Source organism: Lactuca sativa, chromosome 9 (genome assembly GCF_002870075.4).
Source record: "Lactuca sativa cultivar Salinas chromosome 9, Lsat_Salinas_v11, whole genome shotgun sequence".
NCBI lineage: Eukaryota > Viridiplantae > Streptophyta > Magnoliopsida > Asterales > Asteraceae > Lactuca > Lactuca sativa.
This window is the reverse complement of record NC_056631.2, coordinates 213,483,420-213,508,757: the sequence shown is the minus strand read 5'-3', so window position 1 is coordinate 213,508,757 and position 25,338 is coordinate 213,483,420. Positions and strand designations below refer to the sequence as shown.

The window sequence follows — 25,338 nt, the reverse complement described above, 5'->3', positions numbered from 1 at the left end:
AAGTTGTCACTATGGGGTTGACATATTTAACTTTGAAGATTTTAACCAACTCTAACTTGCATAATTAAATAAACAAGTTGAGAATTCTCAATCCAACTTAATATGTATATTAAATGAATTAAAATTATATGGACATGTATATTTTTTAAAGCCCAACATTTTTAATAATGAAATGAACTCAGGTTTATCCCACTTAATTTTTTTAAACAAATAAACACCTAATTAACTATGTTGCATACTCTAATAATTGTTAAAAAAAACTAGATAAAAAAGTTACAAACTTCAATAATCGTTTAAGTTTGAAAAAATACAACCACAGACATATACACAAAGATAAATAATTAAAATATTGATCGTTGACTATTAATATATAATAAATAATAAATGAAAATAAGATATAATATTCTAAACCGATTGACGAGTTGAAATAATAAAATAATGTTGCAGAAAATCTCAATCCAACTTATTAATTATTAGACTGACGGATCCAATCGCTTTTTACGAGTTCAATCGGTAATAACATCTCCTTTAAAATTTTCCATGATCATATAAACCCATCGCCACATTTTTTGTTTACTCATAAAATATGTCATGCTATGTGTCAAATTAAATCCATGTCAAAACTTTGAGAAACAAATTAAAAAATTTTAATCTAGTTTGGTTAGTTGTGGATCTCCCATTGTGAATCTGTTGAATTAAAAGATGCAAATTTGTCATTGAATTAGCAAATGATTGAGCGAAACTTGATTTTGAATTCATCTATATTTATTGAATTGTTGATGATTTTTTCTCATCGTTGATTGTATTTTATATTGATTTCCGTTTGTTTTATGGTTTTTCCCAATATAAAATAAGTAAATGCTTATAATATTAAAGTCAAATCATAAAAATCAAAATATTATTATAACTCAATAGGAAAAACATGTCGTAAACAATAAACATAAATGATTATCTCATTTTTCCTTACCTATCATTTTCTAAATTCCTTCAAATTTTTATATGAAACATTTGAAAAAAAAAAAAATCCGCGGCATATCTATCACCACAATTTTCAACGCCATTTCGCAAACATCTAATCTAACATCTTCATCCAAAATCATTTTCCAGAAGGAAGAACATAGAAATCAAGGAAATTTACTCGATAACATCTATCTATCAAATTACGTACGTGCATAATCAGGTCAACAAGTATGGAAGAAAATGAAGAAGTCGAAAAAACGCCATTGACAGATACCGTCGTCTACATTTGTATAATTGCAGGTTCTGCTGGTTTAATGTATGGATACGATACCGCGGTTTCAGGTACAACTTCTTAATTTCTATCAATTTATAGATGCAATTCGCAGAATTACATCAAAATAGTTGTAGAATATTATATTAAACCTAACCTGACCTTGTGATCGATCGTATTTGTAGGAGGTGTAATGATGATGAAGCCATTTCTGAAAAAATTCTTCCCGGCGATTCTGTTGAAGATGATAGATAACGATATGAAACAAGACCAATATTGTAGATTCAATAGCCATAGATTAACGGCGTTTATCTCGTCGATGTTCATCGCTGGATTGGTATCGTCGTTGTTAGCTGGTCGTGTGACGAGTTTGATCGGACGAAAGCTTAGCTTGATTACGAGCGGAATCCTGTTCTTGACCGGAAATGGCCTTGAAGTTTTCGCACAGAACCTCGCTATGCTTATCGCCGGCCGCCTCTTCGTAGGGTTTGGAGTTGGCTTCGCTAATCAGGTGTGCACTTTTTATATCATGTAAGTTCCCTTAGGAATTCGCATAACAAATTAAATAATTTTTTATATATTTTTTTATTATGGTAATTAAAAATATATATGATTAAATAAACACATGAGATTTCAATAAAAATAAAATTCAAAAAGTTTTATTTTCAATTACTTATAATCTGTTTTCTACAAGGCTGCTCCGGTTTACATAACAGAAATGGCACCATCAAAATGGCGAGGAACGCTCAACACGGCTTTTCAATTCTTTGTATGTTGCGGGAGTGTACTCGCGAGCATAATCAATTTCGGTGCAAGCCACTCAAACACCAATCTTGGCTGGCGGCTTGCGTTGGGATACGCGAGCCTGCCAGCCACCCTCTTAATTATTGGGGCTATATTTATCCCCGACACCCCGTCCAGTTTGATCCAACGGGACAAGCTGGACGAGGCGTTGACCACACTGTCTAGAGTGCGGTCAACTAAGGCCGAAGCCGAGGCGGAGCTAAAAGACCTGGTTAGCTCCACCGAGGCCATCAAATTGAATACCCAGAATCCATATCTAAAGATATTGGAGCTGCGGTACCGTCCACAACTGATATTGACCGTGGCGATTGCGGGTTTTCAGCAGTTGACTGGGGTGGGTATGGTGGCGCTTTATGCACCGGTGGTGATGAGGACTATCGGGATGGGGACGGAAGAGTCGTTGTTAGCTGCGGTGGTGATTGGGTTTGTGAATTTGGTGTCGGTACTCATGTCAACTTGTATGGTTGATAAGATCGGAAGACGGTTTTTGTTTATAGGTGGCGGTATACAAATCATTTTCTCTCAGGTTTGTTTCTCATTATGAAAAAAAAAAAAAAAAAAAAAAAAAAAAAAACTAAAACAAATACTAAATGAAAACTCAAAAAACCAACCTGCTTATTAGTTTTTGTTTGTAGAAAATTTATAAGAAAAACCTTTTTATTAATTTTGTGACAATTAAAACCCTCTCATAATTTCACTAAGTATGTTAAATCCTCCCGTTGTTTAAATCCATATGAAAAACCCAGATTTCTCTCGTCTCTTGAAAAAGAGACGAAGAAACTGGAACATACAAGGACAGACCGGTAATTTCACATGGATGAAATAGATACACTGTTAAGTTAAACCATTCATTGAGAAATCCAAACAATATAAAAAAAAACTCAATCAAATCAAGCCATGCTCATATATGTTATTCAAACTATTGAAACAAATCAAATTGAAGAACTTACTTATAAAAAAAAAATCAAATGAAGGTATTTATCGCATGCACACTAGCCATTCAATCACAAATCGTGATCGAGGGGTTTCCAAAAAACTACGGGGTGGTGGTCCTAGTCCTAATGTGTCTCATCTCATCGGCATTCGGATGGTCATGGGGCCCGCTTACATGGCTCGTACCGAGTGAAATTCTACCAATCGAGGTCCGTGCAGCAGGAACCGGCATAAGCGTTGCAACAAATCTGTTAATCACTTTTATCCTGGCTCAGTTATCGATGGCGATGTTATGTTATATGAAATTTGGGTTGTTTTTGTTTTATGGTGCCACGACTTTGCTTATGACTATGGTTATCGGTGTCTTTTTGCCCGAAACCAAAGGGGTCCCACTTGAATCGATGGAGAGTGTATGGAATGAGCATTGGTTTTGGAAATGGGTTCTTTCTAGTTAGATTCTTTTGCAAATGTTTAATGTTGAATTTCCCTCCAAATTTTAGATCCCTCCAAACTTAGCAACGAAAACGGTTTGGTAGCAAATTATGAGACAATTGTGATGGGTAATCATTCTGCAACGAACTCCACAGCATCTTTCTATGTGATGCTTTCCCTCCGAATTTAGCAAAGGGATACAACATTGCTATGGACAAATAGACAATCACTACATGTCAGAATTACTAGGAAAGTTTTGTAGCTGTTTGGAATTTTCTTGTAGAGTTAAATCAACATAGAATGAGATGAAATATGTTGCAGTTGTTTTGAAAGGATTTAGAATGTTTTTAAGCGATGAAAGGATTTAAAGAAATGTTCTGTAATATGGAAATCAATATTAGAAAGATTAACAAAAAGAATCGTTAAAGATGGCCCATGCAGATCTCGAACCTGCGACCTTCGCGTTATTAGCACGACGCTCTAACCAGCTGAGCTAATAGGCCGAATCTGACTATATTTAATCGAAATACATTAAATAGCTATACATTAAATAGCTATATATCTTGGCTTTGCATCTTGAATGATTCCCTCCAAAATTAGCAGCCGACTACAGTTTCTTAGCAAATTCCGTCATGAAATTGATTGGGACAATTATTGTGTAGCGAAACTCCATGGGAGAACAGCTACAGATTTTGATTTTTTTAGCAAAACTTTGTAGTCTTTTCAAAATTTTCTTGTAGTGGTAAATTAGCATAGTACGAGATGAAGTATGTGGTCGATTGTTTTGAAAGGATTTAAAATGTTTGTTTCAAATGGTCCTGTGTTTTGAAGGAAAGAAGATAGATGTTTGTACTTTGTATAATTTGTAAAAAGTAAAAACAAAATGAAAGATAATCAAAATAGATTAATGTGGCCCATGCAGGTTTCGAACCTGCGACCTTCGCGTTATTAGCACGACGCTCTAACCAACTGAGCTAATGGGCCGAATTTGTTTCTTTAGCACATATCCGCTACAAATACATATCTCAAGGGGTTTTAATGATTTTACCCGAATAACACCAATACTTTAGACTTGTTTGTAATTAAGAATTAATAAATATTTCTTTCAGATTTAGATCCTCTTTTTTTATTTTCTTTTTTATTTTACTATTTTTTTTTTGCCAAATTACTCATTTATAAAATACTATACGTTTATATAAGTAGTTATTACTTAAATGTGGTATATTTGGAAATTTTACATGTAGAAAAGTTTCATAAGATCATAAAAAAAAACATTAAAACTAGTTGTACTTTTGAAATATTTGAAGTTAAAAAACCAATCACAACTTAAGTCAATAAGTAAGAAATAGCATTTTCGTTTTATTCTCTTTCTTTATGGTAATGTAAGGTTTGGGTGAACGAATATTTTGTCTTTAGAATATAATTATTTTACCATTTTATTTATAATTTATCCTATAAAAACACACACATCACCTGTCAAATGCAAAATCCTGCAATTCAAAACTAGGATTTAACAAGTCATTACAAAAGAAACACAAACCAAAACCAAAATGTACACATCTAACTCCTAAGTATCTTAAGCCAGACTACAATCACTACTCGTCTAACAATAGCAATCAAGTTTCAAAATTCAAAACTATTTATCATCCGTGCTCTGATAAAAAAAAAGTATATACCCATGATCCGTATTACTGTCATACTCTTGGGCTGACCCGAACAACGTCTGAACCACTGACTCACGTAATGCCCATTGTTGGGCCCACTACCAACATGGACAACCACCACAAATAAAGAATATTCAGAATTAGATGTTGTTTTGTGTTTGTGTTTGTTAGTTTTAACTCCAATGGAAAGACGATAAGATATGATAACTTTTTGTATCTTCCAAGATGTTCCATGTATTTGAATCGTTTTAAATGGATCACTAATATGTATTGTGCCTTTTTTATTTTCACCATTTTTTCTGCTTCCTGCAAGCTATCAAAATAACAACATACTTTACTTTTCACCCGTAATATCAATAGGGTAAATTATACGGATGATCTCTATGATTTAGAGCAATCTACGTGTTTGATCCCTAACAACTTTTTTTTTAACTCAGAATGTCCTTATTTTATATATTTGTTGCACGTTTGATCCCTATCCTTTCTAAAAAGACTGATTTATCCTTATTATTTTCTTTTATATTTTTTTAAATTATCAATTAATTATAAAATATTAATTAAATGTGAAAAAGATTTAATTAAATATTAAAACTGGATGCGTCCCACCACCCCATTACTACTCCACCCACCACACCCCACATCTAGAGGTGGTAAAAATTGACACGACATAAAACCCAGCACAAAATAAACGAGTTTTGATAAGATTTTTCAAATTGTTTAAATAAATGGATTGATACGACACGACATGAAAATTAGACGGGTAAAATTAGAGTTGAAAATTTCAACTCAAATATGACCCGTTTAGTCCCAATATTTAGTTTAACATAAAAATCCCGATTATTTCATTTTAGCTCAAGTTCACAAAAAGTTTTTGGCTTCTCAAACATAACAATTTAAAAAAGCTCAAAAAATGAATGAGCTTATCAGCTAATTGTGACGCACCAAACACAGCTTAAATTAGTCATGTTTTTCATACAACCTCTAAATGACCTTCAACGACCGAACCCTACCTTCTCTAACCATTACGAGATCAAAATCGTTCAGCACTAAATAGTTCAATTTTATAAAACAAACACAATACTATTAAAGTATATAGAGTCGTCCCATGAAAGTAAACTAAAATCAACTTCTAATGATTCGCTACTTTGACTTTTTTTCATTTCTAACATAACTTACTTTTCACATCAACCGACAAATAAAAAAAATCAATTTTAAGAATCCCGGCCCAAAAATACTCTGGAATTACAAAAATACCTGAAAAAAATGTCTTCTATGTTGGTCATGCTGTTAGCAAGCAAGACATACAGCTGATGATTTTTTAAAATCTTATTCTCAACAAAACATGAATAATAAAACAAACATATTCGCACCATAAGCTGTGAAACACTGAAACTTGATATACAGGAAAAAAAAAGGGTGATGCCAGGTGGCATCATTTGATTGGATGATAATGATCCGACATGCGTCTTGGTGGAAGTTTTCTGAGAATGAAAAGCACCAAAGCAGATGGTATGATCTCTACGATCTGGATCAACAAGAGAAAACAATAAAATATGGTGTTACAAGGGCAAAATGGTCATTTATTTTTTTTATTCACATTAATGGGAAAAATAAAAAGAGACATGACCTTAACTTCTGACTGTTTCTTTTTTATTTAATGTGTCAAGCCAAGAAAAAAACAGGCTTAGTGTATTAAGACACTAAACTATTTACATATTTGCCCTTCTGTTTTACCACCCAACTCCTCTCATATTAAAATTTGTAATTAATATAAAACTTGTTTTTTGGAATATAAGGGTAAAGTGGTCATTTAGCAACTCATTCAGACGATTTATTAAAAAAAAAAACGACCTAATGTATGTAACACTTTATCAAGACAAACACTTAATGTGAACAAAACCAACAAAAAGTAAATAAATAAAATATTGATTTCTGATTAAAATAATGAATTTTGAAATTACCATGTAGTAGATAAAATCAAGAATGGGATGATCCAGAACATGAATATCGGCTTCCTCATAAAATGCAGATATGGCAACCTATTTTACAAAATAATTTCAGTTATTGTAATTTGTAAGCAAAAGTAATGGAAGTTGGAATGAGGAGGGCATTTACGTCTTTTGCACAGATAATTCTTGCTTACCATTACACATCTTATTAAGAAACATGTGCAGCAAATTCCTGTCACAAATCCCACCTATGAGAAAAAAAAAAAAAGTGAAAGTGAAACATTGTAGCATAAATTGGTAAAATAAAAAGTGACATTGTTGCATAAAATTGTTAAGAAGATGAAACATATTTTATATTTGGATAAATGCAAGATATGGTAATGTAGTTTCATTTATTTGTGTAATACTATAACAACATACTACTTTCATTTCTTTCTATCACAACATTGTATTTTCAACATTTTACTTATTATGGTATTGCAATTTATAAAATTTATTAACCCCTCAACTTTTTTTTCAGATAAAACCCTCAACCTTTTAATTTTTTTCCGAAAAACCCCTCAAAGTTTTGCTTTTTTCCCAAAAAATCCCTCACATTTGACAAGTTTTTCCAGAAAAGAACTGCTAAAAGGGAAAAATGGAAAAAAAAAATACGAAAGAGAAAAAATGCAAGGTCTTTTCAGAAAAAAATAAAGTTGAGGTTTAATATGGAAAAAACACAATATGTAAGGTCTTTTATGAAAATAACCATTTTTACCTCATGCAGTTTTTTTTGGCGACCTCTTGATTCAATTGGAAAGCGCCTAAGCATCACAAACAACCTTCAAGAATAAAAGAAATTCATTATGTACAAATAAGAAAAACAGTTATTTATTTATTTATTTATTTTGAGGGGGGTCATAGTTTCATAGCATTAGATGGATAGATACCTCCCACCATATATAATGAATCCCAGAGCAGCACAGAATGAAATAACTGCATAAACAATAAAAATATTAACTGATGATGAAATTTCAAATCTTAAAAGCAAAATAATCACATTTCTGGATGAAATTATATCATTTTTTTACCTGAAAAGAAGAGTTCAGCAATCTCCACACCAACAGGGCTGAATCTCATATATATCCAGATACAAATCTAGTGTTCAAATGCAATTAGAATATAGTTCAATGACAATATATATATATATATATATATATATATATATATATATATATATATATATATATATATATATATATATAAGCACTTGTACTTTCATCATTGTTATCGATTTAGCCACTTACCTATTTTTCTTTGTGGTTAAAACATTATACTCTTATTAACTATTGAAAAAACACAACATAGTTTCACCATTTTATCGATTTATCCACTGAATTCTTATTCTTTTTATAATTTTCTGTAGTTTGGCTGTGAGTTTTTGTATTACCTGAAGGAAGTATACAGCTCCATTGACAATGAAATATGCAGGTCTGAGTTTATCAGCTGGGAGACTTCTTGCCTGATATTCAGAGACAAGAACCACATTTATTATTTATATGATTATATCAACAAAAACATTACAGTATTGTGAGTAAAGATGATAAAAAGAAAAGATTACAGAGTTTCTTGATTGTGAATACCTGATGGTATATCTCAGCCCAGAATAACACAAGTAGTGTGTATGTTGAGAAAAATAGAAGACCAGGAAAATCAAGAAGTATTATATCTAATACCTACAGTGTCAAGAGTAAGAGTAACAGCTATTTAGCATAACTAAATAACAAATGAGTAATGATGTAATAATAGTTTCTTGTTTTGTCATTATTATAGAAGTAGAAGATGCAAAAGGGTAACTTACTTTTGGCTCGTTGTGAAAAACAAACCAGTAAAATCCAAATTGAAGAGCTCTTACTGTGGAAAGGCATATGAATGTACAAGAATCAAATATACAGGGAGATAAAAAGGTAAAGAAATTATGAAAATGAGTAGCAACCTTACATCCATTGACCACAAAATTCATCAAGTGGAAAACTTTTTGTGTTGTCCATCCGTATTCTGGCACTCTCAATTGAATGCGAATAAGTTGCACCTGTGTGTGTGTATTCAGAGATGATTATAGTCTTATACACTCAAGCAACCACAAATCATAAACTATATTTCAATCTGAAAATTAATTTAAAAAGTCATTCACGTGAGGAATCATGGTTTGTTTCATTGGTATCAATGAGATAGTCATCATTACTTGTGTTATTAACATGTTTGATGATTAATGTCAAATATCTTATCTATTATCAATGTTGTAATCTGAATCTATGAGAACAAATAAAACCATGTTAGGTCAAACAATTTGAACTTTAAGTGAAGATGAAAATAACATAATTCCTCCAAAAGTCTAGAACCCCAAGATGATTGGAACATAAAGTCAGAAAGTAGCTTTTTGGAGAGATGAAGAACTGTTACTACCCTGAGAGAATCCAAATATTTAACAAGTAATAGCCCTGTTTCATATTGCACTACTTGAGGTCAATAACTAACCTTGAAGACAAACACCATTAAATCATAACAAAGCTGCTAACTTCTATGATCAGTAATTTTCGAAATCCAAAATTTTGAGTTAATTACAATTGGTACTAAACATTTCCCGGAAAATTGAAACAAACACATATGCAATCAAACGATTTACTCGAATAATAAAGGTTAAAACGCACTCTAATTTCAAAACCCCAAACTGAAATCCACTTTAGGTTAAACAAATTTCAACCGTATTCCCTCATAAGATCCAAATCATGAACATACCAGCGCAATTAGAGCCACGAGTGCATAAGCAGCACAGAGAGCGTAAAAAACTCCTTCCTGCCATAGTGGCGATTCGTCGATCTCATCCCACCATTGCAGCAACAAGCTTCCACCCACTGATTTATATTCGAAAGCGGCGAAACGCCTCGTTCCCAGCGCCGACGACGCCATTATCAATTGACACAAACTCAATTAAGAAGAAGAGAAGAAGAAGAAGAAGAAGAGGATCAAATTTCAGCTCTCCAACAACAATGAAACTAGAGATTGGTGCAGGTGGCGAAGGAGTGGGCGTGACATGTGAGAGATTCAACTCTCTCTCTATATATTTATTTATTTTACATGTTTCTTTCATTTATACTTTTTTTCACTTTCAAAAAATAATTGTTATTTAATTGGAAAATTTTATTAAAAGAACTCACATTTTCAACATTCATTTGAAAATGTCAAATGTGGTATTTGTTTTTCTACAGAAAATCTTTAGTAATATTAAAAATTAAAATTTACTTTCTAACAATCGAACGTAAGTTTAATCATTAGAGATAAATATAAATCATTTTTTTTTAAAACCGAAACAAATTGAAAATTTTTGTTTTTTACTTTTCAAAACCTTGCTTTTGTTTTGTTTTTTTTTTTTTTTCATTTAGGGTTTTAAGCTTTTGTTTTTCACTTTTATATGTTGGTTTTATAACAATACTAATGTAACACCTTTTAATAGCTGGTTTGACCGATATAAAAATAATAAATTAAAATTTATTTTCTTTTATAGCGTCCTACTTTTATTATTCACATTATAACATTGTAGTATGAAAAATTTACCTAATTATAGATATATACCTCAAATCTTTTGTTTTTTTTTTTTAAACTATCTTCTTGAAATAAAACATATTTTAAAATAATTGTCTTCTTAGTTTTGATTCAATTTTTATATTTTAAATTTAAACAATTTTTTTATGCAAAACATATAACCAAGAATTCATTTTCAATTAGTCATATATTTTCAATTTGTTTTTTCACATCCTATAATATTTATAAAAAAAATAATTTTATCTGTTTTCTTATTTATTCTAAAGATTTGATTTATTTTTAATTATTAAACTCTTCAAGTTATCCACAATTGTATTAAATGGTTATATAAGAATATATTGATATAAAATAAGAAATCATTTATTTCTTTCGTCTACTTAAAAAAATAATAAGATACAATTTCTAATAATAAGTGCCCTCAAAACAAAATTACATTATATTAAAAAGGGATTTGAAATTGAATATGAAATGGAAAGGATTGTAAATTGAATATTATAACCATCTTCTCAATTAGAGGTATAATAAATACTATATAATATATCCCCATTAATTAGGAAGATAATGGTAAGTTGGTAATTTAACTTTTAGATTGAATGAGAGGCGAAAAAGACATGTGACAAAAATCGATTTTTTTATTAGAATAAGAAGGTTACTAAAAATAGAAAACATGTAATTTCTAAAATATAATAAAAGAGAGGCCAAAACATGTTTAACATTTTATATTTCAATAGAATCCATAAATACATGAGAGTTATTTTAACTTTTAATATACTTAATCAATAGAATATATGCATGAAAACGACATAATATTTAACATGTTTTTGGTTCGGTTCGATTTTTTCAGTTTATACACACACACACACACACACACACATATATATATATATATATATATATATATATATATATATATATATATATATATATATATATATGGGGTTAGGTTATTTTGTTTCTAGTAACTATTGTGTGTCAGAATGCACATATCTGGACCATCGGATGGAATATAATCAAAGGTCATGATCTGAGGGTCTATGATAGTAGAATAGGATAACATATACCATATAATCACACAAATTTCAGCATAAGGGCATTTTAGTCAATTAACCTATATTAAAAAAGGAAATTTTCAGATTTTTAAGGATAATTAATTCCTTTATTTTTAAAAATCTGAATATTTTAAATTAATTCAAAATTAAAAATTCGGTTTTATTCTGTCAGAATGTTAGAATGTTAACCATAAACTATTAAATATATTTTTCGATTTTATTCTGTCAGAATGATAGAATGACAACCATAAACTAGTAAATACATTCTAAAAAGAATACACAAAATCAATTCTTGAACTAACAATATACCAAATAATTACATTGTATGATTGTGATTCATTGAATAATAACAACATTCTGAAAGAAAAAAGAAAAAAAAACACCACAATCTAACAAAAACACTAATCTATTCTGATAGAATATTATTTTTTAGCAACATTTTATACATTGTAACATAACACATTATGGTATAATACACTTTCATTCTCTATGTTTTCTTCCTTCTCCACATCAATGTTAGCCTCTTCAAAACCTAAATCCACAAAGAAAACATAATCAAGATTCAAAAATTAAAAAATTCAATGCATTCTAAGAGAATAAAAACTATAAATTCTGACAGAATGTACTTGTTGTTGACAATTATTCTCAAACATTCTAATAGAATACATTACATAATTCAAGAGCTGTGATTGTATATAGAATTCAATAGTTGTGATTGAATCATCAACACACATATGCATTCATTCCCAGTCATTAATTCAAGAAACAAACACACATTTACATTATCGATTTAGAAATATGAACACCAATTTTGACTTTTTCGAAACAAAATCCAACTTATGACTGTGAAGTGCAAGTTGTATCAGAATATTTCTTCAATCGAACAGAAATAAACCATTGGAGAAATCGAATTTAATAAGATGATGAACACAATCTCGATCTTGAAAAAAATCGAGATAAAATCAATCTCGATTGAGGTAAATAATTTCCAGTTATATCCCCTAGTTGTTGGATTACCGGACCAAAGAAAGAAGAACAGGAGGCTGCCGGAGGATACCTCCATCCAAGTACCTGCAATCGTCGGGATTTCCTCACTGTTTGCTCCTCGCTTCTCATTCGTGTTCATAGACCCCACAACAGCGCCACTGCTCCTCCGCATCCCCTTCTTCACCCTCATCGACCCTAGAATCCATCATCGATTGCGAGACGAGAGTATGTGCTCCCCTTTGGATCCATCGATTGTAGAAGAAGAAGTAGAATCGGTGATGGTGATGGTGTTGATGTCGATGATGAAGTGTTCGGCCGCAAGCATGTCTAGGTCAAATATATTTAGTTTAATTCCTTAATTGAATGATTTAAATTAAATAATTTCCTTAAATAAAAGTACAAAAGGTCCAAAATACCCTTTAATGATTTATTTAATTATTTATTATTTCTTGAATTCTCATTGGTGCATTTAGACACACAATAGTTGCTAAAAACATTTGAACCTAGCTCTCTCTCTCTCTCTCTCTATATATATATATATATATATATATATATATATATATATATATATATATATATATATATAATAATAATAATAATAATAAAAACCAAACTAAACAAAGCAATCGATATTTCTAAAACCAAAAACTTGAACGTTGAGCTTTCATAACAATTCATTTTTTTTTTCAGTTTTTGGTATGGATTTCATTACTAACATCATTCAACATTGGTCATCTCCTTTATATCACTCTTTTAGCATCCTCTTCGTGTTGAGTCATTAAATGAAGCATTTTATCATCTTGATGGAAAAGAATTCTCTTTATCATTGATGGAATTCCCATGAGAATGTTTAGTTTATATTGGATTTTGATGTTCTCCTAAACTAGAATATTGTCCCTAAGAGTAAGTGTTACACTAGCATGTTGCTCATCTTGTTGAAGCATATTGCTTTTTGGACTCACCACAGTTTCTTTACATAATTAAGAGTTGAACATATATAAAACTCAAAATTTCTAGATCATAAAGCACATGGTATACTAGTAGGAAATGCTAGGTTTAGAGACCTCAAGGCATGCTACTAGACACTTTCAAATCATACGCTAAGCATTGTGGTTAAGTATAAGAATTACTAGTTTATAACCCGTGGGAACCACAGTTAGAAAATTAATTAAACTTTCTAAGTAAAGACTCAAAATTATTAATCGTTGATTCAAATAAATACGTAAAATATATCATCTTATAATTTGTATAAATTTTATTTTATTATAATTTGTATAAATTTTATTTTATTTTTATTCTAATATTATTAATTTAATGTAATTAAAATGTGATTTAAATTTTGAAATTTGAAATTTGAAATGGAGAATTAATAGATTGATAAATGTCATGATATTAATTACAAGTGCCAATAGATTGACAAGTGTCATAATATTTATTACAATGCCTAACATGGTGACACATGACAAAAAAACTACTCTTTTATTAGTATAGGGAGATTCTAAGTACATAGTTCGTTTAAACTTGTGTTTTGTATCAAATTGAAACACCCATCGTGTAAGTTATTTTGAAAGAGGAATTTAAAACATCATTTTTTTAGATTACGGAAATCTTTCCCCATCTATTGAAATATAAAATTTTAAAATAGATAGTTATTCAAAAGTATATGAGGGTAATTAACAACTAATGCACAGACCAAAGTAATAATTATAAAGTCTCATCTATGCCAAACTCTCATCTATGCCAAACTCAAAGTAATATTCTCAAATTTTCAAGTAATTACTCTTATCTCTCTCATGTCTTACACCAATTTGCTTACATATCACATTGGCACTAGTCAAATAGTATGTTATCTCGAAAAGCCCGATTAATGAGGCACTCGTGGATTTGACATCTCAAAAATAGATATGTAAATGAACACAAAATTTTATATTGAAAAACAACCCGTTTCATCTATAACTATCATAAAACTCTTTAAATAAGATATTACATTTAAAGCTTAAACATTGTAATAAAAAAAAAATGAATTTATATAACAATAGTGTAGTGTAAATGATGCAATGGATTTTTTGAACTCTTATACCAAATTCCCAAAGTCATCTTTTCGCATTTATCTTTTACATTATTCGCCCTTGGTTTTATAAAGGATGATGGTTACAAGAAGCATGTTATAAGAGTTAGAACAAATCCTACTTAAAGAGTTAGTGGTTGTCAAACATCTTATGCTAGGTAACACGTGAACCATTAAACATACCCTACATAATTTGAAATGAAGGTTACAACTATCCTCACTATCCACCAAGAAACATCAAAATGTACTACACGTTAAAATTCAAATTTAATATCTTATGCTTCTCTATATGTTCATCCCCTAAATATCCATCCTTATGGCTATCACAAAAGTCATGTCTAGGAATGAGAAATATTCTCTCTACTTCTCTCTCTCTCTCTCTCTCTCTCTCTCTCTCAAATTAAAGTTTTCTATGGGGAAAGTAACAGTAGTCGGCGCCTACAACGGTGGTTTGGAGAGATGGAGGGTATTCGATGTTGGAGATTGGAGAAGCCTTCGCAGCAACTATGGTAAATGTTAAAAGTATGAGAGAGAGAGAGAGAGAGATTTGTGTGTTGTGTCTTATGTGAACAAGCAAGCATTATAAGTGTGTTTTGAGGGTATATAGGTCATTTTAGTTTTAAAATGACAAAAACTATTCAAAATTCCTCTTACTTATCAAAACCTACTTTTTAAGCATTCATAAAAGTTATTCAAAAACACTTTTTCTTATATCGAAATATTTTGTTAAATTTATTGGCCTTTTGAAAAAGTCAACGGGTCAATAATATATTTCAAAAAGTATTTCCAATCACCCTTAAGGTCCTCTATTAGTCTATTTCTTTAGATGTAGACCTGGAATACATGTCACTAAAAATAAAATATGTAAGACAAAAATGTTTAGTAAGACACATAGTTTTTGATACAAAGTATATGTATATCAAGCATTTGCTAGAACCTTTGATTTAAACATCTTTCCAACTTTAAACACACTTTAATGCTAGAAACATACTTTCATGCACTCAATGTAATTCATTATATGATCCAAGCTCACGTACCTTCTGGAACTACATTCCGAATAATACAATACATTTTATAAACTCTTGTTTATTTTATGATGTTTATTTAAGCTAGGTGTTTATAACAATGTACTAGTCCTTTTGCAACTTTTTCCCTCAAATGTGAGTTTTAAGCATTTTTTATTAAGCTTATGAGTATGGAATGTGTTATGAAATTATATATAAACTTTTTCTTTTATATAGTGTCTATGATTATCTAACACCCCCCCCCCCCCTTTTCCCTCACTAGATAGGCTTCCTAAGCCTAATATATTATTTTGATATGTATTTAAATTATTAGCAATCTAGAAGTGCCATTTAATGATCAGGGAGATAACATGGACTTCTAGAAAGCATGATATTCCTCCGACGTTATTTGGTGAACAGTCTCACTAATGTTTCATAACCCATAAACAACCAATGGTCAGACCATTCCAGAAGGTGTGACACTCCTTCGACGTTCTTTGGTAAAAAGTCCCACGACTTTTTCATTTCTTAGAACTTCCTAAGACAAACCAAACCACCATTTCGAATATAATGATTACCATCTAGAATCCGCCTTATGGATATCAACTTTTGGAGGCCAACTTTATATTAACATCTTCCCAAATAGCCTCCAAATCGTATTAGAGGCAACAAGGTCAAAAAGCAATCATAATCCACAACTCAACACTATAATTTAATACAAAAAAAAAAAAATCAAAAATAGTAACCGGTTGAGAAACCGATAGTTAGGTTTTTCATTTCTAGAGAATCCAAAATCTTTGGATTAGTTCAGTTTTTTGTACCGAAAACAAAATTGAATCTAGTTGTATGCTATTACGACGTCGTGATCATAACCTATTAGTTTGTTACATAACCAAAATTTTAAGATGGTTCTAATTTTCATTGCTATCATATATTACGAAATTCAACTAATCTCTTTTGTATGCCTTAATGGATTTTGATGTCAACAAGTTCACTTATTCAATCAATATTTTTATTTCTTTATGAAACTGAAAGATGAAAAACCGAAAATAAAACCAAACCACAAAGATGAAACTTAAAAAAAACCGAATATGTACACTTGGGGCTAACGAATGAAATCTTACAATTTGTTTATTGGTTTTATACAAAAATGGAACCGAAACAAACTAACTAATCCAAACCGTGCTCACCCTTAAACCATGATACAAATGTGGAATCAATACAAACTATCAACTACACTTTTTGTATTCATAAACGACCCACATTAGATGCATTACTTGACGATGGGTAATTAATGGAGGAATAAGTAGTATCACCATATAACGAAGAAGACACGGAAGAAAAGTCTGAAAACAAGTAAGTGGCCACAGGCATCTTTGAGGGTAGTATGGGCAATGAAGCTTCAAAGTTGAGTACTTGAATAACTTGCCTCATCGATGGCCTATGACTTGAGTCAGGGTGCACACACCATAGCCCAATGATCATCAACCGCTTAATCTCTTCTTCATCATAATCTAAACCTAAATGTGGGTCCACTACTTCTAGTAGGGTCCCACTCCCATATTTGTCCCAAACCCATTCTACTAATTGCATTTCATTTTCTTGAAGTTTGTGCAAAATCGGCTTTCTCCCACAAGTTATTTCCAATAACACAACACCAAAGCTAAACACATCAGATTCTTTGCTTGCCCTACCATTTACTGCATATTCAGGAGCCATGTAACCCCTGGTTCCAGCCAATGTAGTTGTATGTGCGCCTTTATCATGGTCAACCAACTTAGCTAACCCAAAATCACCAAGCTTTGCATTGAAATTTGAATCTAACATTACGTTACTCGATTTGATATCTCTATGCAAAACACATTGCTCCCATTCTTCATGTAGATATAACAAAGCAGAAGCTAATCCAGTAGCAATTCTATACCTTGTTCCCCATGTCAACAAGCTTTTTCCATTGAAGAGATGCATATCTAAGCTTCCGTTCTCCATGTACTCATAAACAAGAAGTAATTCGCCTTTTTCGTGACACCAACCTGTTAGTTGAACAAGATTTCTGTGTCTCAATTTGCTTATGATCATGACTTCTGAAGCATATTCTTTGATCCCTTGTTTTGAAGTCTTGGAAACCCTTTTGACTGCAACATTCATGTTTAATTCTTTCAAGAAACCTTTGTAAACACCACCGAATCCTCCCTCACCAAGTTTCTTGTTTTCTGAAAACCCATTGGTTGACCGAGCTAATTGTCTGTAAGAGAATCTTCTTGGCCCTGTTCCCATTTCGAATTCACTGTTCATCCCAATATGAAATCCTGCTTCCTCTTCCCTTCTTTTGTTCATCGTCTTCTTCTTCCACACACAAATAGCGATCACAATCGCAGCTGTAAATGTAATCGAAACAGATAATCCAATGATTAATTTCACCACAAGTCCTGTGCTTTTCTTTTTCTTCACAGTATCTGGCGAGGGGTTGTTTTCATGACTCTTTAATTCGGAACTATTGAAAGCCCAAGAAATCACCATGTTTTTCTCGAAGAAAGCTCCGGTTGCAGCAGAAAACCCAAACGCAACCCACTCAGGCAACACACTCCTGAGATCGATTACGTGATTAATTGACTGAATTACAATAGTGTTATTTCTAAAACCAGTTACGGAAACACTTAGATTTTTGGAAACAGAATCATAAGCAATCCAAGCATGAGAGACATTCCCAGTACGTATACCGTGTTGCCATTTCTGAGACGCAACAGAAGCAAGTGAGTTAATGTCGATACCGACATGAGTGCCTACGAAATTACCGCTGGAGTTTTTCGGATCCCAGAGCGAGTTTGGAAATGTATCGAACTCCACTGCAACAAATGGATTGAAGGTGGTATTTGTATAGCCATCGATGGGAAGCCCCATCGACGAACCATTTATTATCACTGAATTTTCCTCGGTCAGAAAAAATGTGAGCCCATCACCGTAATCTGGGAACGATCTTGAATCGATGACGAAGGAGAAATCAGTAGTGAAGCTTGCTAACTCACCAGTGGTATTATCCCAGAGATGAAGTGGTTTGACGTATGTCGCTCGTCCTGCTGTCTGATTCCGATTTGAATCGATCTCGTTTGGGGTCACCTGGATTCCGTCATTGGTGATGTATGCAGAACCTGTTGTGTTTATGTCCCTGTACTGGTTTTGTTGAACGATTTTTGTCAAATTAAAGGTGATTGAAGCTGCGTAAGGGATGAAGAAGAGAAGAAGGAAGTATGATGAGAATGAGATGACCATGATTTGGGAATTTTGGTACAGACACTTGCAAATTAGGATCTTCTTCTAGACAGTTAGGGCTATCTAAAAATCACTATTTACATCATCTTTACGCTGTTTTACTCTTAGTCATCTCTGGGTCATCTCTGGTTATGAGGACAGCAATTAAGTAGATAAGTCTTTGTCACATTTTTAGACTATATGACGGGGGGCATTGTCACATGCTCCACATCTTTCTTTAGTGTGAATTGTATCACATGTTATATTATTATTATATGAGACATTCTTGTTTGAACATCGATGAAGACATGTGACACATATTATATATATACATAGATCTATGCATTTGTCATGCGTATATATTATATATACCGTTAATGATTTGAATGACTTGAAAGTATATGAAATATTTTTTGTAATCGTATATTAGGTGTGACACCCGTGTATTATACGGACTGATTTAAAAAATAATTAAACATTAAATTAAAGTGTAAATAGAAAATATTTTTTAATGTACAATCTATTCTAATAAATAAAAGTTTTTTTGTCATATGTCATCTTCTCATTCATTTGGATACATGGCATTTTGTAGAATTTTTAAATTTTTTATTTTTTACTTGTCATTTTATTAAATTAAAATTTCACATTTAATATGTAAGGTGATATACATGGAAGGTATTTATTAAAAATAGTGTATATATGTAATGTATTCAATATATTAAAGCCTCATTAATTTTAATAATTCAAAAAAAATTCTCATTTTTCTTATAAATTCAAATTTTTTAAATTGTTAAAATTTCATATTTATTATTTTTTAAATAAACCCATGTAATACATGAGTCTCACCCCTAGTTTTAAAATAAGAATGGAATAAACGTATTTATTGCAAATTGTAAATAAACGTATATACGTTTATATATATATATATATATATATATATATATATATATATATATATATGATATTTAATACTTTACATATATAAGTATATGACTTTAATTTTAAAAATTGTAACAAACCAAAAATTGATAAATGGATAATATTTACTTCAAAAATACCACAAAATGATAAGTGTCAAAACTCATGAGAGATTGACATGTGGCAAAAAAACATTCATTTATTAAGGAGGATATTTAGTCATTAATTTTTTTTAAAAGAAATGACATAAGTAACCTATGAACTTTCTAGAGTTGGTCCTTTAAGTCCCTAAATTAATTTTGTGTCTTTATGAGGGAACGAACTAGTATTTGTCGGATCGATTAAGTAATATTTTCAGTTTTGAAGGGGTAAGTCGGTCATAATTTTGTCACCTCATTTAACGACACTACATAAGGTGTTGATTGTGTCATTTGTTGATTGTCACCTCATTTATTAATGTCACATAACATTTGTAGTGTGTTTTTTATGGTTTAAGAATAGATTCATCGACGAACACTGTTTACCTAGTTCCATCTCTTCGACTAAACCCTTTGTTTCTTCTCCTCAAACCTCAAACATGGTTGTTGTATACATCGGTTTGGATTTGCACTACCAAAGAATCTTCGCCGACGGGATTAATCAGTGAGCATTGATTTCGCAAGCATGGAAAAAGGATGAGTGTTGTGCGTTCATCGAAAAGTTCACTAAAGAAAAATATGAGAAGCTCTATTACTGTCAACCTGATATTAATTTTCCAAAAGGTTTAACCTTGATTAGGAATGAGATGGATTATGCTGAATATATAGCAATTGCTTTTGAATGTGGTGTTGAACTCCTATTGTACGTAGACAATTTTGGTAATACTAACATGCAGAAATGGTTCGATGAAGAAAAAGAGGAAGTTGTTGATAATATACAGGAAAAAGTGATAGATGATGTAGAAAAAATGTTGGTTTTTGATACGAAATAAAAGTTTGTTTTTTCACAAAAACCGGCAACGGAAGACTTTAGAAATAACAAGTTTATTTTTAGTTCATAACAAAACCAAACCATCATGGATCCATTTATAGAGGTTAGAGTGAAATAAAAAAACAACTATAGGATGTTTTAGAGATAACATTTGAAATCTTTGAACTCACTTGATTTTGGGGTGTTGATGAAGATAGCAAAAATCAAAGAATATGATTTCTCTACAAGTATCCACCATCAAGAGTAAGGCACTTGGAATGCTAGTTCCTTCTTGTATTCTTGAGTATCTAAAGCCTTTAAGTGCTTACCTCAAATAAGTACTAAAGGATACAACTCAATAGAGCTTCTAAACCATCAAACTAACTTCAAAATAAAGAGAGGAGGGAGTGTAACGACCCGTCTATGGTATGTTGTTTCCATGTTATTTATTTAGAAGTTTTAATGAGAGACTCGGCGAGTCTATAGCCCGACTCGTCGAGTAGAGACGGGATTTCAAGCACATGTAAATCGGCAACTCGACGAGTCCATATTCGGGACTCGGCGAGTCCGCCTGCCAGGAAGAAACCCTAAATCCCCGGGTTTGCTCACTATTTAAGCAATGTTATGTGCCCCAACTCGCCTCCTTCACCCTCAGAGAGCTTGTGAGAAACCCTAAATCATTCCTTGTGTGATTAAAGTGTTTTTGTGTGGATTCTTGAAGGATTGAAGAGGAGAAAGAAGAAAGGACCCAAAAGAGGAAGTGTAGAGCAGAGATCCAAGGCCAAGTCAGAGATCATTGAGGTGTGTCTCGGAATTATTATGTTTTATGCTTAAAATCTCCATTAGAACACCTCTGTGACATCCCCATTTTCACGGCCAGAAAAGACCGATTTGTTTATGCTTTGTTTTATAAATCAGAGTGATCGTTTTAAAGAAAACGGTTGCGGAATTTGTTCCCAAAATAAAGTATGATAACCATTTATCAAAACGTTTCTCAAAGAGAATGTATTTTCATTAAATAATAAAACCTCGGGATGTCATGTTCCGATACAGACCAAAAGCATAAACAATAATAAATAGACCTTACAACAGTTATTCATAACTAATGGCCTATAATCCAAAATCTCTCGTCAAGTCCATCAACTTATACTCTTGTGCCATTACCTGTAATGCAAAGAAAACTGAGTGGGTCAGGCTTGGGAGCCTGGTGAGCATATAGGGTTTTCAACCCACAATAATACAATTATTATATTCAACCATCAAACAACCAGCTCAATTACTCATCCCTATTATGTTTCTTAGGATTTTACCCTAGGAATTCAACTACTCGTCATTCCTTCATTCCTAAGGATTGACCTAAGCGCATCTGCCAAGATTATCCTTCATTCCTTCATTCCTTCATTCCTAGGAATTAAACTACTCGTCATTCCTTCATTCCTTCATTCCTTCATTCCTAAGGATTACCCTAGGAATTCAATTACTCATCCCTATTATGAGGCGCGACTGCCAGGTTTATGACATTCTCTTTTAGGCGCATCTGCCGACATTATCTTATAAGCGCATCTGCCAAGATTATCCTATAAGCGCATCTGCCAAGATTATCCTATAAGCGCATCTGCTATTGTTATGACAATCTCTATTTGGTGCATCTGCCAAGATCACGACATTCACTACTTGGTGCATCTACCAATATTATTCTCAAGCGCATCTGCTAGCATTATGGCATGCTCTTTAGTTTCATCTACCAATACTATACTTAAGTGCATCTACTAGTATTATGTCACTTTCTCTTTGGTGCATCTACCAATACTATGCTTGAGCGCATCTGCTAGCATTATGACATTCTCTAGTTGGTGCATCTGCCAATATCATTCTTAATCATCCTTCATACATCACCATTTTATCATATACCAACTATCTCATCTACCCATGTTCTACCCAACATATTTGTAGATATGGAATACATATACAGTTTAACTCATTTAAAAACTATATAAAAACATTCATTCCATACTCATTTCAAATAAACAACAATATATAAACACATAGCACGTATTTTATAACAAATACTTCATATTTATGTGTTAGAAGAAAGTAACTACACACTCACACCTATAAACATCAATATACTTAATACACTCGAACCATACTTGTATTATTATCGTGTTTATGAAAGGTAGTATACACTCACACATATAAACAACTTTATATTTAATACACTCGAACCATACTTGTATTATTATCGTGTTTATGAAAGGTAGTATACACTCACACATATAAACAACTTTATATTTAATACACTCGAACCATACTTGTATTATTATCGTGTTTATGAAAGGTAGTATACACTCACACATATAAACAACTTTATATTTAATACACTCGAACCATACTTGTATTATTATCGTGTTTATGAAAGGTAGTATACACTCACTTGATCAGAAGATGATCGGACAGCACTACGACTTGCAGAGGTAGTAATCCTCAGCAGATCTGGAAGATCTCCTCAAAAATCGAACTTCTCGCGGACAGAGCTTCGGCTCGGGAACCGCACTTCTCGGGATCTTCGGGATCTCGGGACTTGCCTCGGGGCTCGAGTATGATATCGGGGCTTCGGGGTATTTCTAGCACGCAAATTGATGCAAAACGGGAGAGAGAAGAGAGAAAATAGCAAAAGAACTCGGCTGCCCTCGCATCCTATTTATAGGAGGCTGGAGCCTCGGAGTACGCGGGGCGTACTGGTCCGAATGCGTCATGGCGTTCGTCATTCGAAGCCACTTTCTGCGAATGTCGACACTTCGGAGTATGCGGGGCGTACACGAGTACGCGGCACGTACCTCGGATCAGACCGGTGAGTCCTTCGGATAATGCTTCCGATTTAATGATTTAATTTAATTCCAAAATAATTAATAAACTTCGGAAATTCATATCTTCTTCATACGAACTCCGTTTTCGACGTTCTTTATATCCACGCGTAGGTGAGACTACGATCTACAACTTTCGTTTAGACTCCGTCGGCTAATTTCGACATTATTTTTATTATTTATTTTTAATAGGCCGCGACAGAAAAACTTCGTTATAAATTCATAACTTCTTCGTTTGACGTCCGTTCTCGCCTAACTTTTTATCGCTTCGATACGAACAATGAGACCTTCGATCCTCGTTTAGATTGCTAAGGCTAAGTACCGCTCTAACTTAGATTCACTTTTTACGTTGCGCTGTGTCGTGCCGGTTCTGTCGCGAAACTTCGACAGGTCATAACTTCTTCGTTATAACTCGGATTTTGGCGTTCTTTATATGCACGGAAACCTTGTGACATATACTACAACTTAGTTAAGATTAATCCTTCTAGACAATCTTCCATCAAAAAGTCATTTTTGACGCCTATCGTCTCTAAATTGATTAGCCCTGATGTACGGGCGTTACAACCTCTAAGGCTAGTTTAATGTATTTTCCAAGCTTATTAGTTGTATGGATGCCTTGTTGGGTCGAGATATCCCCAAATCTGCTCATTTAGGAGTTTTAGAGCCCGGATCTATTGCCTTTTTCGAAGTTGTCTTGCATGAGAACCCTAGATCTAGCCTTACTATGCCTTTTGAGCCTTTTAATCTTCATGGATGCTTATGGGCACGTAAAGATAGAATCTTTACGTGTTAATCGAGCATAAGAAGCCCAGATCTACAAGTTATATGCGCTGGATTCAAGCAGAATCGAGTTTTTAGTAACTGCATGCATGCGACTCGGCAAGTCGTTCTTCGGACTCAGCGAGTCGAGCCGCGAGTCCCCGATTTTTCCCCTTTTGAGTGATTCCGAGTGAGGACCAGTGAGTAGTAGAATGGACTCAGTGAGCCGGAGGTCAGACTCAGTAATGAAGGGACTCGACGAGTTGTTCATACAACTCGGCGAGTCCAAGGCAATCTTCATAGATTCAAGAACAACTCGGCGAGTCGGATGCAGATAGCCTGAGTTCTAGAATCGAAAGGGAACTCGTCGAGTTGATGCCATACTCGACGAGTAGCAGCGAGCAGGGTTGAGAAGTGAGAGTAGGGACTCGGCGAGTTGACGGCCCAACTCGGCGAGTCAGGTCAACTGTAAGTTGACGTTGACCGAGAGAGTTGACTTTAGCCAGGGGTAAAAGAGTCATTTTACCCCAAAGAAGTTATTAGTATTTGATTGAGTGTGTTTGTGGAATTGTAGACGGGGAGATCCCGGAGCAGCAGCAGATAGCTTCCAGAGCCTTACACTCAGCAGCCAGTTCACGAGGTGAGTTTCCTTCTAGCAGGAACGGGTCTAAGGCCTCAATGCCGGCCCAATTAGATAGCAGTAGTTTCCGGACCTCAGTCCGATGCAGTAGTTAGTATGTTTGATGCCTTCGTGGCTAAGACAGGTTTGTGTGTTATGTGTTCCGGGTTATGGCCCGAAGCAGTATGTAGTATGTTTTGTTGAGTTAGTTGATATGTTATACTATGCTATGTTCAGTAGTTCCGGACTTCTGTCCGATGCAGTCAGTTCCAGACTTC

General features: G+C 32.8%; 3 protein-coding genes and 2 non-coding genes across 5 annotated transcripts; 1 reads left to right on the top strand and 4 right to left on the bottom strand.

Annotated features, from left to right (window-relative positions):
* Nucleotides 1-1,190: 1,190 nt before the first annotated feature.
* LOC111899085 (sugar transport protein 5) lies at nt 1,191-3,659 on the top strand. Its single transcript, XM_023894969.3, has 4 exons — nt 1,191-1,302; nt 1,417-1,742; nt 1,926-2,561; nt 3,010-3,659. Exons 1-4 carry the CDS (start codon nt 1,191-1,193, stop codon nt 3,421-3,423), a joined length of 1,488 nt encoding a protein of 495 aa, XP_023750737.1. The 3' UTR covers nt 3,424-3,659.
* Nucleotides 3,660-3,829: 170 nt separating this feature from the next.
* TRNAI-AAU (transfer RNA isoleucine (anticodon AAU)) lies at nt 3,830-3,903 on the bottom strand. Its single transcript has one exon. It is a non-coding gene; the product is annotated as a tRNA-Ile (tRNA).
* Nucleotides 3,904-4,310: 407 nt separating this feature from the next.
* TRNAI-AAU (transfer RNA isoleucine (anticodon AAU)) lies at nt 4,311-4,384 on the bottom strand. The gene has a single exon. It is a non-coding gene; the product is annotated as a tRNA-Ile (tRNA).
* Nucleotides 4,385-6,258: 1,874 nt separating this feature from the next.
* LOC111899028 (tobamovirus multiplication protein 1) lies at nt 6,259-10,113 on the bottom strand. Its single transcript, XM_023894910.3, has 11 exons — nt 9,792-10,113; nt 8,994-9,084; nt 8,854-8,906; nt 8,636-8,728; nt 8,443-8,514; nt 8,084-8,150; nt 7,943-7,988; nt 7,771-7,834; nt 7,208-7,261; nt 7,026-7,103; nt 6,259-6,589 (listed from the first exon to the last, which is right to left on the bottom strand). The coding sequence occupies exons 1-11, from the start codon at nt 9,960-9,962 to the stop codon at nt 6,497-6,499; spliced, it is 882 nt and encodes a 293-aa protein (XP_023750678.1). The 5' UTR covers nt 9,963-10,113; the 3' UTR covers nt 6,259-6,496.
* Nucleotides 10,114-16,809: 6,696 nt separating this feature from the next.
* Nucleotides 16,810-19,114, bottom strand: LOC111899029 (L-type lectin-domain containing receptor kinase IX.1). Its single transcript, XM_023894911.2, has one exon. It carries the CDS (start codon nt 18,971-18,973, stop codon nt 16,952-16,954), a length of 2,022 nt encoding a protein of 673 aa, XP_023750679.1. The 5' UTR covers nt 18,974-19,114; the 3' UTR covers nt 16,810-16,951.
* Nucleotides 19,115-25,338: the final 6,224 nt, after the last annotated feature.